Raw genomic sequence first — 12888 nt, 5'->3', positions numbered from 1 at the left:
TTAAATATTGTGGTAATAACTTCTCCTGTCAATCAAAGACAAGTGCTTATTTTTAAAAAGTCTGCCTTTTATGGCATACTGCACCTTTAAGCATAATACAGGATGCACAGTTATCAGCTCTCACAAGGGATACCATTTCTGTGCAAGGATACCAAGACCCCAGTTGGTTAACAAGTTAGGAAATGTATATAAACACCATGTGGTGACCCACTTTTCTTATGTCCTTTGTATTGCTGGGACTTAGTCTTTTTCTTTTGTTTTGATGAACCTGACTGGCTTTCTCTTGATGCTGAAAAATAAAGAAGAAAATTGGTTATCAGATAATTTCTTACAACTCTCGATACAACTCAGATGAACTACCTTTACCAAGACCATGATGTTTATAAAAGTACACAATGTTTCGAAAATAAGGGTACTTGTTCCTGCAAAACCATGAACCTCAACACCAGACAGATTTCATTATTTATTCAATAAGCGCTTTGTATATGTTAATAAATTTTAGCCTGTAACTTTAAACTCACTAAAGGAAGTCTAATTTAATTCGGTGGGTGTTCTTAATGTTGTGCTATAGTCATTAAGCAACTGACTATTGAGTTCACACTGCCATGGCACACATGGTCTGATTCTGTGATATCATGGTTGAGTCTTATCAGGTAAGATCTTACCTGGCAACCAATCAGACACAGGTATATTCTGGTCCTGTAAGCTCACAAGATGATTTATGTATGACAATCCTTGGAGAATTGCTGATTTTTACAAAAGGACACCTTTTCTTATACCAACTTACACTGTGATGCTGGAGGCTGTAGTTGATATCCAGTTAATTGACACCACCCTACAGGATAGAGGTCAGGGGACTCACAGTCTACCCACTGATCATATTCTTCTTCCCATCCATCAAAATGTATCCTCAAGAGACGATGAATAATTCGAGTTACTGTGGCTACACATATTAATCGTGGCTCCATGAGGTCCACTGCTTCTAATTTCATTCCGACACGAAATCCGTGATTTGGAACATCCTAACATGGAGAAGCAAAACATTAACACTGGTGAAAAGAAGAATGTGTAACTCCATCATCACTAGGAAAGAAAAAAAGAGAGGTAACATAACCAATTAACAATTTAGACCAAAAAAACCCTTTACTGAAACATATGAAGGTGAAGCATGTAAGAACTAGTTAGGAACTGCATTCATTCCTAATAATGAAACAAAGTTTGGAAACAAATTTCAACTCCTATGTAAAGGAAATACCTACACTGTTTAACTAATATGTATGTGTTTATTTAAATTTACCTTATTAAACAGTTTTACTGGTGCTGCAATGGAGCCAGTTTCCCTGAGGTAGTCAAACCATTTAAAAGGAAGCTTTGTGTAACCTGGAAAACACAACTAGTTTAACTAGAAGTTCATTTAAAATTAGTGTAATATAAAAATGCAGATATAAAGTAATTCAGTACACATTACAATCTCATGAGCTAATGCTGCAGAGTACAATAATTCCTCCCTGTTATATGGCTCTTCCTGTTTTTCTAGACAGAAACAGGTGCACCCACATATCCTATAAGAACTAGACTTTTGCTTTTCAATCCTAGGCTTAGAATAGTCTAACATTTAATATTTTTCAGTAATATTTTTCTTTCTTTGTAAGAAAGAACAGTGGCTGGGCAAATACTGTTTTTACAGTCTTCTGTTTTGGCTTTTCTCCTTAAGAGAAAAATCCAAGGCTCAGATATTGAAATTAGGAAAGTCACTGGTTAAGCCATATGAACTATTTAAGGGTATCATTTTTAAAAAGTCATACGGTAATTTTTATTTTTTTTTGGTAATATCACCTGCCTTGGGAGATCTTAATTTCCTAACCAGGGATTGAACCCAGGGCCCTGACAGTGAAACCTCCAAGTCCTAACAACTGGAATGCCAGGGAGCTTCCTCATACAGTAATCTAAACATGAAAACTTGCTTTCTCTCAAAGGCTAAAGTCTATTTTTTAAAAAAAGTTTATGTATGTGATAGCCCTTTGAGCCTACATCATCATCTCAACAGGGATGAGAATACCAATTCTCATTATAAAATGTACAAATGCTCAGGAAAAATTCTACATCAATTTATTAAAGCTAGCTAGGTTACAGGTCTTTATGTTTTCAGACACCCCACAGCTCTTGATATAAATATATAAATATGTAACACACATGTTTATATATACATATTATATTTTCATACAGCAAATAATCTAGGGCTAAAAATAAAAAAGAAATCTAGGGCTGTGGTAAACAGTGTAAACAGGTACCATGTAAAAAGAAAACAAGGATGAATACCCAGGTATATATTAGAAAAAAGTACCTCTGGGTGGAGTGAGTTCAATCATGTTAATTTCACAGAAACCAACAGGGAAAATAGAAGGGGAGGTTGCATGATAACAGAACCAGTCAGATCCATCTGCTGCTTCTGAGCCATCGATCCCTATCATCAGGAATCCATCAGCCAGCACCTTTTAAATTAAGAGAATTGCAACTATTTAAAATTAGGTACCACTATTATAAAAATGATCCTTTAAGTGACATTCTAAAAGAATGCAAAATCTATTACATAAAGATCTCGTGAAAGTGAGAAATGTTTATTGAACTCTCTTAAATAACTGAAATTATAATGAAAAACAAATCTGTATAAATTCTACTGTGTGCCAGAAATAAAAGCATGGTTACAGAGAAGTAATTGTAGAGGTCTAAGGAAAACATACTCCTGACGATGGCCAAGGCTGTTTTCTTCTGTGGCATCAAACGGGGGGCTGAGTGCTCTTTTACAATTCAACTATCTAGTCTTGGCTAAGCTTTAAATCTTATTCAGTAGGAACTCTACTTATATCCTTCTGATTTTCACATAGTGGAGTTTTTCTAAACTTTTTCCATGTTCCTCAAGCTCCAACTTTACCGCTTTCATGCTCTGGATAACTGTGCTCCTCCATGACAGAAACTACGAGAGGGACCTCACAGTCCATCCTGTGCACGTCAGACTGCTCTAAGTAGTAGTCCTTCCTTTGCCTCTCAAGACAAACCTCTCCATGTCTCCCAACTCCCGTTATATTAAAAGTATTTTATTTTGAAACAGTTCACACTTAAAAAAAGGTATATATAGAGTACAACAAATTCCTAAATACTCTTCACCCAGAGACCCAATTCAAGTTATATCACTCAGTCGTGTCCGACTTTTTGCAACCCCATGGACTGTAGCCTGCCAGGCTCCTCTGTCCATGGGGATCCTCCAGACAAGAATACTGAATTGGGTTGCCATGGTCCCCTCCAGGAGATCTTCCCAACCCAGGGATTGAACCCAGGTCTCCCACATTGCAGGCAGATTCCTTACCGTCTGAGCCACCAGGGAAGCCCAAGAATACTAGAGTGGGTAGCTTATCGCTTCTCCAGGAGAATTTCCTGACCCAGGAATCGAACCGGGGTTTCCTACATTGTAGGCAGATTCTTTAAGAGCTGAGCTATCCGGGAAGCAGCGATCTTCTAGTTTGTCAAATCCAGTGTCTTTTTCCCAACACTTCACCCTCCTTTACAATATCCCATACCAGCTGACTTCTCAATTTTTTGAAGCATTTATTCCCAGATTCTCATTACATTATAGTCTACTGATCCATCTTCTCACCTCTGTGTTCATTGCTTCACATTTTTTTTGGCAACCACCCTTTCACCTTCAACTCTTGTTTCTGATTTTAGCCCTTTTCTTTTGTTTTCATGATGGCATTCACTCTTCAATGGTTGACTTTTATGCCAACAATTTCTCAAGTTTTATCATGAGTTTTTCACCCTCCTAGTGTCTCAGGCCTGCATTTTACCTGCATGCTGAATATATTCTCTGAGAGTTAGTACAGGGCATCAAACCAACAACTCTTTCTCCAGCTCCTTTCAAGGGCAATCAATTGCTGGGTCCCCACAACTCCCCCTAAACATTCAGTCCCTTTATCCTAGCCATTAACTCTCTCTCCACTATGTTGCTTAATATTATCGCTTTCAGCCTTCCCTATGTACATTTCCCCTCTTACACAGTTAAAACTTTCCTTTGCTATGTACTCTGTTCATGCCAGAAAGCTTTACCAGCTTAACCTGTTCACTAAAGAAAACTCAACGTGACCAAGCACTAAAGACTGCACAAATTAATTTCACATCACCTTCTTGTCTACTTGCAGGTTCTGTTCTCCTAGTTCTTTCTTTTTTTTTTTTTTAGTTATTTCTACTATATTGGATATATATATACTGATTTTCTCTTTAACCTTAAGAACTCTGAGACCTCTAGAAAGGACTACCTCCACTCATACAGGATTCGTTTTTCCCTTTTGAACACAGCTTAGTGAATCAGGGGCTCGTATCCCACCTTCAGAGTACCACGCAAAAAGCTGGGCTCAGTTGTTCAGATTTTCTCTGTAATTAGAATTAACATACAGAGAGATAACAGTCAAGCCATGGGTTGGAGAGGGCACTGAAAGGCAGTGATACAGAAGGGTGAATGAAGTGAAAGCTGCTCAGTAGTTTCTGACTCTTTGTTACACCATGGACTGTAGCCCTCCAAGCTCCTCCGTCCATGGGATTCTCCAGGCAAGAATACTGGAGTGGGTTACCATGCCCTTCTCCAGGGGATCTTCCCAGACTAAGGATCGAATCTAGGTATCCCACAATTGCAAGGAGATTCTTTACCATCTGAGGTACCGGGGAAGCCCAACAGAAGGGTGAGGGGCTACCATATGGAGGCTGAATATGCAGGACACCAGGAGAGAGAGAGAATGAAAGAAGAGTGGCACAGACACAGAGCAGAGATGGAACAAAGAGGCCCGTAGAGGCAGAGGACAGCGCTAAGCTTATGCCTTTCCAGGTTTCATCCCTGGGGCCTTCTACGTCTATGAACGTGCCCACTGAATCCTCAGAGTGACTTTTCTAAAGCCCACTTGAGGGGGTTTCTGTTCCTTATAAACAAAAAGTCTGGCCCAGAATATTCAAAGCAACCTGTCCGACGTGACCTGTGTGTGAGCCTTTCGCCATTTCCTAAGCGTGGCCTGTGCCTTTCACTCTTGGTGCTTCTGTGCATATTCTCTTTCCATGGCACAGTTTCCTCCTGAATCTCTTCTCGGCCCAGTTTTTCCCATCCTTCAAAATGAAGTTTTCAAATGTCTTCTCTTCCACAAAGCTTCTCCTGATTCCTCTGAGAAGATGCTTCTTTATCTGAATTTCAACAGTACTTGTACCATTCTTGAATCATAGTTGATCTTGTACATTAAAACATATTTTCCTACATCTTATCTTGTTCTACAAGACTGTAAGCTTTATAGAGTCCAAACCAACCTAGCACTGCAAGAATTCATTTTAAGTATTTTCTGAGTGAAGCTTAATATTCTACTCACTGGACACTTATTTTCCTTTCACACAGAGCATGACACGATGGTGCTGATTTCCAAATCTGGCTGTCAAGAGTTACATCTTGAGAACTTTTTAATTATTTTTTTTTTAAACAAATACAAATATCTGGGTAGTCTTTCTTATGATTCTGATTGAGCAGGTCTAGAGTAGGTCATGGGAATCTATGTTTTAAATACCAACAGGTAGTCTGGATTCCTAGTCAGGTCAAAAGGAAGAATAAGGGTTTAGAGTCAGTCTGGTTTAGCTGTGTGACCTTGAACACAAGTGTACAGGACATGGCAGCCAACATAACTTTTTAATTCTTTTGGCTTAAGGCTTAAAGGACTTCCTTTGTGGCTCAGCTGTTAAAAAGTCCGCCTGCGATGCAGGAGACCTGGGTTCAATCCCTCGGTTGGGAAGATCCCCCGGAGAAGGGAAAGGCTACCCACTCCAGTATTCTGGCCTGGAGAATTCCATGGACTCTATAGTCCATGGGGTTGCAAAGACATGATGAACAACATTCACTTTAAGGATTAAACTGTGTTGAAATGCAAGTCACAATTTAATTACACCTTTATGTAAGTGTATTCTGGATCAATAGGTCTTAACCCTGATTGTACTTCAGAATCACCTGGGGACCTTAAAAAAAATGCCAATTCTAAGACTGATTAAATCAGAATGGGAGCGCGGGGTTGGAGAAGAGGCTTAGTCAATAGTATTATTATTATTTTTTAAAGTTCTCCAGGAGATTTCAATGCCTACTAACAATTGAGAACCACTCTTCTACATCTTCTTGTAAAAACAGTTTAAGAAGAGAGGAAAAAGAGAAAAGAAGCAATAAAGTACTACCAATGGAGGGAAAAAGCACAAAAAGGAAACACAGGAAACTGAGGATAAACTAGCATTGTTACAATTTTGTATTGGACAAGTTTTGACTAGGAAGTAACTTAAATAAATATTCTTCTTTTAACTTAGGATATACTTCCATAAAATAAAAGTAGCAGACTCAAGATAACAATCTTGATAATAAGATATATACAAAGAAAACCTCTGGTAAGAGAACTCAAATTTATCTTGCAATTACTACTGACATTCTCCCCAGTGAAGACACAGATGCACACATTTTAGGTCAAAATGAATGTTAGGGGCCTCCTTCTCCTATTTGTTGTTGCTTAGTTGCTATGTCCTGTCCTACTTCCTACTTTTTTGCAACCCCATGAACTGTAGCCCGCCAGGGTCCTCTGTCGATGGGATTTCCCAGGCCAGAATACTGGAGTGGGTTGCCATTTCCTTCTCCAGGGGATCTTCCCAGCCTAGGAATAGAACCCATGTCTCCTGCACTGGCAGGCAGATTCTTTACCAGTTAGCCACCAGGGAAGCCCAGTACTTTAAAACTAGTTCCTATAACTTCATTTCTATATTTTAAAACCTATTCTCTTACCTTTCTAATGGTCGCAACACATATTGTGGAAAGATTTAATGGGTCTATAGCTTCCAATTTCATTCCTTCCTTGAACCATTCCCCACTCTGGTCTACTTCTTTTACCTACAGAATTACATGAAAGCACATCTATTGTTACAGGTGTTATCAGTTTAATAATTAAAATAATACCAATTTGAAAAAGTTTACAAGATGAAAATACCAAGTACCTTCTCCTACCTACCTAATATTATAACTCAAACTTCCATTACGGAATAGAGAGAATTCAGGCAAATAGAATTTAAGAATAATTATAATCAGTAGTTGTGACACATATGGATTACAAGGTCTTAATCCTTTTAGGTGAATATATGTAATTGTGATTTCTATAATATTAGGAAAAAACCCACAACCCTCTTTCAAACATAATTTACAAATGAGGGTTCTTATAAAAACTTCTTACCTTAGCAAATAAATGTGGTGGTGTATCAAAATGTCCATCCTGTTTCTTTGTAATATCTACAAGGAAAAGTTACATACTAATCTGTCAGCATTTGTGAGAAGACCAAAAACCACGTTGTTTTGAAGGCTTCAAACTCACAAGGTACGTATACTCTAAAACATGGCAAAAATACGTGCCTTCTACATTCCAGTGAATAATATTCTTTAAAAGTCTCTCTCTCTTTAGAGTACATGTGCTATTAAGTACATTTAGCCAATTAGAATGCTGGGAATTCCCTAGTTAGGGATAAAAGTATGTTTTAAAGTGTTTAGTATTAAGTCTAACCACATTTAATTTTGGTATTTCTACTAACACTGAATGGAAAGGGAAAGGCTATCTTCTTTCAAATGGGCTGGATAAAAAAGTGTAAGAAAACAAATGTAGTTGTGACCGAAAGGGCTTTATTTTTAACTTGAGCATAAGTGGAAGGAATATAAAGGAATTGGTTAGGACATTTAATTTTCTGGTGTGAACCTTCCCTAATTAAGGTAGAATAAGCAGCCCAACACAACTGATTTTGATCTTTGCTATTCTGCGGAGAAAACTACCCAAGGAGTACAATTTAGCCTCAACATTATTTTCAACAGGAATTCTTGTGACAGGTGCTTACCAGATCTTTTGAATCGATGGCCTATGCTTCGAGACCAACCAATATGATGGATTAATGGGCTGTGCATATGGCACCAGAAGTCGTCTGTTCTATCTTCACTCTCTTCATATACTAGTCTTAATCTTCCTCCAATGACACTCTCCACCACTGCCACTCGTGTTCGACACAAATGCCTCTTGTCAACCACCTCTACTCTCATGCAAGGTTTGAAAGGATACTGCATGCTCTCTGAAACCTTGAAAGAAAAGCAGAACTTTTGAGAATTCATGACAAAGGTCTACAAATTAGTATTCTACTATAAAAATATCTAGTGCACTCAATAGTTAACATAGGTCATTTGACTCACTAATTGAAACAATTATTTAAAAAGCTTTGAAGTTACTCCATTTTTTAGAGTTCTCATTTGCCACTTGAGTCCTTTCTAAGATCTTGTCTTTACCTTTTGTGAGAAATCGGGAGGCAGAGTTTTGGCACCAGTAAGTCGTTTCACTAGAAAAGCTTTCCAGTTTGTATACTTATGCTGAATAGCTAAAAAAAAAGAAATAACCAGTTATACTTTAGCAAAGAAGATAACTGCTTCAAAAGCTATTTGCTTAAAAAAAAAAAAAAAGTAACAAATTTCCCTGCAGTTAAAATTCTTAAGAAGAATAACAAAAATAGGGAAAACAAGTATGTCTTGCTAGCAAATAAGTTACCTGAAATAAAAAAATTATTTTAATTTTTATGTCACTTGTCACTGTAATGTTACTAATTGTGAAACTGCATTAAAGTTCAGATACTTAAAATACAGTAAGGGTAAAGAAGTTACTCACTTCTAGGAGGGACAAGAGGTTTTCCACTTGCAGCACACCAACCAACTGGATGGATATCAGAACCACATATACTGTACCAGAAGTCCAGACCAGAGTCATTTTCAAATCCTTCATATCTTAAGAGGGCATTATAACCTGAAACCAACAAAGCAGTCACCACATAATAAGAAAATCAAATGAAATAAAACAGAATACAGCTGCTGGTAGTGAGTATCAAATGTCAGTGAACATCTGCAACAGGTGCAGAGCTTGTGAACAGACAAGACGGCTGGGCCTCATACCCCAGAAATCATTTAGCAGATCTTGGGTGAGTCTTAGAAACTGTATTTCTAAGAAGTTCCTAGAGGTGCTTACACTAGTGCTATATGGATGAAACTTTGAGAACGATTTGAACAATGGAATTAGTTTAACTGTTTTCAGAGCACGGCCTATTTCTCTGAATATATTTCAATTTTACCCATAGTTTCTTAAATTCTAGAAAAGAGGAGTGAGAAAGTTCTACTAGGATGCATAGTTTTGGAAATAAAGAGTATTGTGGTAAGTTAATATAACCTTGTTAAGTCACAGAAATCCAGTTAAAGTACATTTCAAAGACACTGCTTTCTCCAAGTGATCAGGTGACCAAATTATTTCCAGATAATTTGCATGTGGCTACTTTAAGAGTTTAAATTTTTTTGTCTTGTTGATTTGGAAATAAGATTCAAAAACGCCAAGTAAAAAAGTTCAATGAACACAAATAAAGATATGTGAAATCACTTAAAATCTACATGTACTAAACAAACAGGGTCTTCCCAAGTGGTGCAGCGGTAAAGAACCTGCCTGCCAGCGCAGGAGATACAGGAGACTCGGGTTCGATCCTGGGTCAGGAAGATCCCCTGGAATAGGAAATGGTAATCCTCTCCATTATTCTCTCTTGGAAAATTCCATGGACAGAGAAGCTTGGGTGGCTTGCAGTCCATGGGGTCACAAAGAGTTAGACAGGGCTGAGTGACTGAGCACGTATGCACTAAACAAATGGGAAGACTTATTTCCTGGAAAGAACAAATAGTGTATGATATATACTGTTTATAATTTAATAAACCTTATCTTTTTAATATTTAAATAGACAAACTTTTATTAAATACATACAATGTAAAGAAAATAAGAGTATCAAATATCATTTCCTCAAAGAAACCCTCTGATGTACGTACAGTCACCCATAACCAGCTCTGTCATCTCTTCAAGCTTGTCTTTGACAAAGTGTTTGTTTCTTTGCTTATTTAAAATATTTTTCTCTCAGTGAAATAAAAGTTATATGAGAAAGTATTTTCATTGTTTATTACTTTTAGTAAACCTTATCTTGATAACATTAAAAAGTTAAGGTCTTTAGTGGAATAAAAAATGCCCAATAAACTTGTATTTCAGGCTAGGAGCTAGGTTTAGTTAGCATTTTCATGTGTTAATACTTAGGTTTTGAAAATTTATAGCATTAAACTTTTAGTTTTAAAATTCAGTAATTCACAGAACAACTCATGACTTGCTGTTTCTAAGTTCTGGGTTCATGATCAACAACAGGCTCACTTCTAAAATGTCATAAAAGTGACTTAAAATGAGATACATGTTGCAATTAGATATAGCAGAAGTATGAAACCAGAGATGGAAGACAGAAATAATTCTTGAGTACTAAATGCATTGATCTTTAGAGCCATTTATATGCAAGTGATTTACACATCAAGCAAAAAATATATATTGCTGTTTTAAACAAGGTACAGGGAATAATACAGGCATTTAGAGAATGTCTATACAGCTGGGGGCTTCCCTGGTGGTTCAGATGGTAAAGAATCTGACTGCAATGCAAGATTTGATCCCTGGGTCAGTAAGATCCCCAGGAGAAGGGAATGGCTACCCACTCCACTATTCTTGCCTGGAGAATTCCACAGACAGAGGAGCCTGGCAGACTACAGTCCACGGAATTCCAGAGAGTCAGACAGGACTGAGCGACTAACACTTTCACTTTTTTACTTACATAAGCTGGGGAAATGTTTCATGGAAAAGGTAGGAACTGTACTGGGTTAAATAAGGTGAGTGAGAGTGAGTAAAGGAATGAAGGTGACATAGAATATGCTGTATGAGAGAGAAGGAAAACTAATCTCAGCAGAACAGATCATTTATGTCGGGGAACAATAAAAAAATCTGTTCAGTGGTGTACAGTGAAACTTAACAATAGCTGTAAATGGTGACCATCCTGATCCTTTAAGGACAAAGAAGCCACTAAAGACAGAAAAATGGGATTGAGGTCATTTTTAGGTAAATTAAGTCTATCAGCAGTACACAGGGTGGAACAGGCAGGGCATTTTTGGGAAGATGGCTGGAGATAAGACTAGAAAGAGTAGGATGAGTAAGATACCTCTTCCAGTAATCTCAGGATACCTTTTACTATCTAAGCGGCTGCTCCTCCTCTGAAGTATCACAGTATCCTACTATACCACTTACTAAGCACCTTGTCATAAAATGTATTCAATATTTAGCAGATGTAAACTCACCAAAAAAAGAAATCTTTTAAGTTTGCACATCACCTGCCCACAGGGTCTAACACAGTAGATACCTAACACATTTACTTCACAGACAACAATGTAAAAAGGGCTGGGATACATGGAAGAGGTGGGACTGAAGAAAATGTAGTACCCAAAATAGATGAAATTTTCATCATTAATTTACTTCTGATATTATGGACCATATAACTTTTTTTAGTACTTTTTGTTACTTTCCGAAATATTTCCCTGTATCAGAGGTTGAGGAAACTATAGGGCCCACAGATTTGGCCTACTGTCATCCAGAAGAGTTTTTACATTTTTAAATGGTTGAAAAAAAATTAGAGGTAAAGTAATATTTTATGATATGTAACAATTATAGGAAACTCAAATTTTAGTGCCCATAAACAAAGTTTTATTAGAACACAGCCATGCCTATTCATTTATGTGTTGCTTTGGCTGCTCCTATGCTATGATAGTAGAGTTAAATGGTTGTGACAGAGATTGCTTTGCTCACAAAGCTGAAAATATTTACTGTTGTTTTTTTTAATAGAAAAAAGTTTGCTAACCTTTGCCCTATATCATACTTATTTGGCAATACTTGAAAATTTACAAATATGCTTTCTTACAAATTACAAATACAAGTGATTTTTAAAAGTGAATTATGCATGTTTTTCACCTGCTAATTTTACTATTCCAGCGATCCAGAAGACTTTGGTAGGTAGGCTGCAGTCTGTATTGGGAACTTCTACTCTCACATTTTCTGAGATATCACCCCAGCAGGTCCCCATAGGTGCCTGTCATATAAAAATTATTAAATTATCATCTTATTAAATAAAGTCCAAAATACATGGTTCAAAATTAAGCACTATTATTCAATCATGGTAACATTAAACTAAAAATACCATTTAATTCATTCTTTTTTTCTAGAAACATAATTGTTATCCCTTGCATCACAGAATTCTATTTAGAAAAAGCCAGTGTCAGGGACAAGCTCAAGATGAAGAGAATTCACATATACTAGAACTGATCCATATCCAGTTCAAAATTCAATAGTGCTCAAATATAAGACTTGAGAGCAATTTTTGCCAAATTACACACTTGATATTAGGTTTCACAGGAAAAAGCTGACTTAACAATTCATTATTTTATCATGAACTGAATGAATGTACTTTACCTTAACCTCTAATTTTAAAAGATCTGGCTAAAGAGTAGAAAGAAAGAATTCCAATCAGCCATGTGGTTTCCAATAACACAGAGAAACAAAACTTAGTTATCTGTATTTTCAACTTCAGTTAAGTTCGCAGAACAGAAATATAGTCTGTTACAACAGACTTGTGGCAAAAGCACCAGATAAAGTTGTTAATATGATGAAGTTAAAGAGATTTTGGAGAATCGTACATGGTAAATTGTTAAATGATTTATTATTTCAAAATTTCTCACGCAGGAATTACAATAAACAAAGAAAACTTTCAATGCTAGATCTGGTAGTAATCAGCCTCCACACAAATGGTTAAGATGGGGACTTAGAAAACTAATTAAATGAATATCATGAAGGGATTTGCCAACATTTAGTGTGTTTCCAAATTACAATTTCCATTACATTTTAATCCTTAAATTTGAGGCAGTTTACCATTATT

At 36.8% G+C, this 12888-nt stretch overlaps 1 protein-coding gene across 9 annotated transcripts in view; it reads right to left on the bottom strand.

Moving 5' to 3' along the window:
* Nucleotides 1–12888, bottom strand: part of MBTD1 (mbt domain containing 1) — a 68088-nt gene that overhangs the window by 11133 nt on the left and 44067 nt on the right. For all 9 annotated transcript variants that reach the window (XM_070389668.1, XM_070389671.1, XM_070389669.1 and 6 more), the window contains 10 exons: nt 11928–12045; nt 8739–8873; nt 8366–8454; nt 7927–8161; nt 7278–7333; nt 6836–6940; nt 2345–2492; nt 1298–1380; nt 788–1022; nt 212–289 (listed from right to left, as the gene is read on the bottom strand). In XM_070389668.1, the coding sequence (XP_070245769.1) occupies nt 212–289; nt 788–1022; nt 1298–1380; nt 2345–2492; nt 6836–6940; nt 7278–7333; nt 7927–8161; nt 8366–8454; nt 8739–8873; nt 11928–12045 (1282 nt within the window). The remainder of the gene's footprint in view (nt 1–211; nt 290–787; nt 1023–1297; nt 1381–2344; nt 2493–6835; nt 6941–7277; nt 7334–7926; nt 8162–8365; nt 8455–8738; nt 8874–11927; nt 12046–12888) is intronic.

The sequence above is a fragment of the Bos mutus genome, chromosome 19 (genome assembly GCF_027580195.1).
Source record: "Bos mutus isolate GX-2022 chromosome 19, NWIPB_WYAK_1.1, whole genome shotgun sequence".
Classification (NCBI taxonomy): domain Eukaryota; kingdom Metazoa; phylum Chordata; class Mammalia; order Artiodactyla; family Bovidae; genus Bos; species Bos mutus.
The sequence above is the reverse complement of the archived record's forward strand: the minus strand, read 5'-3'. Positions and strand labels throughout refer to the sequence as shown.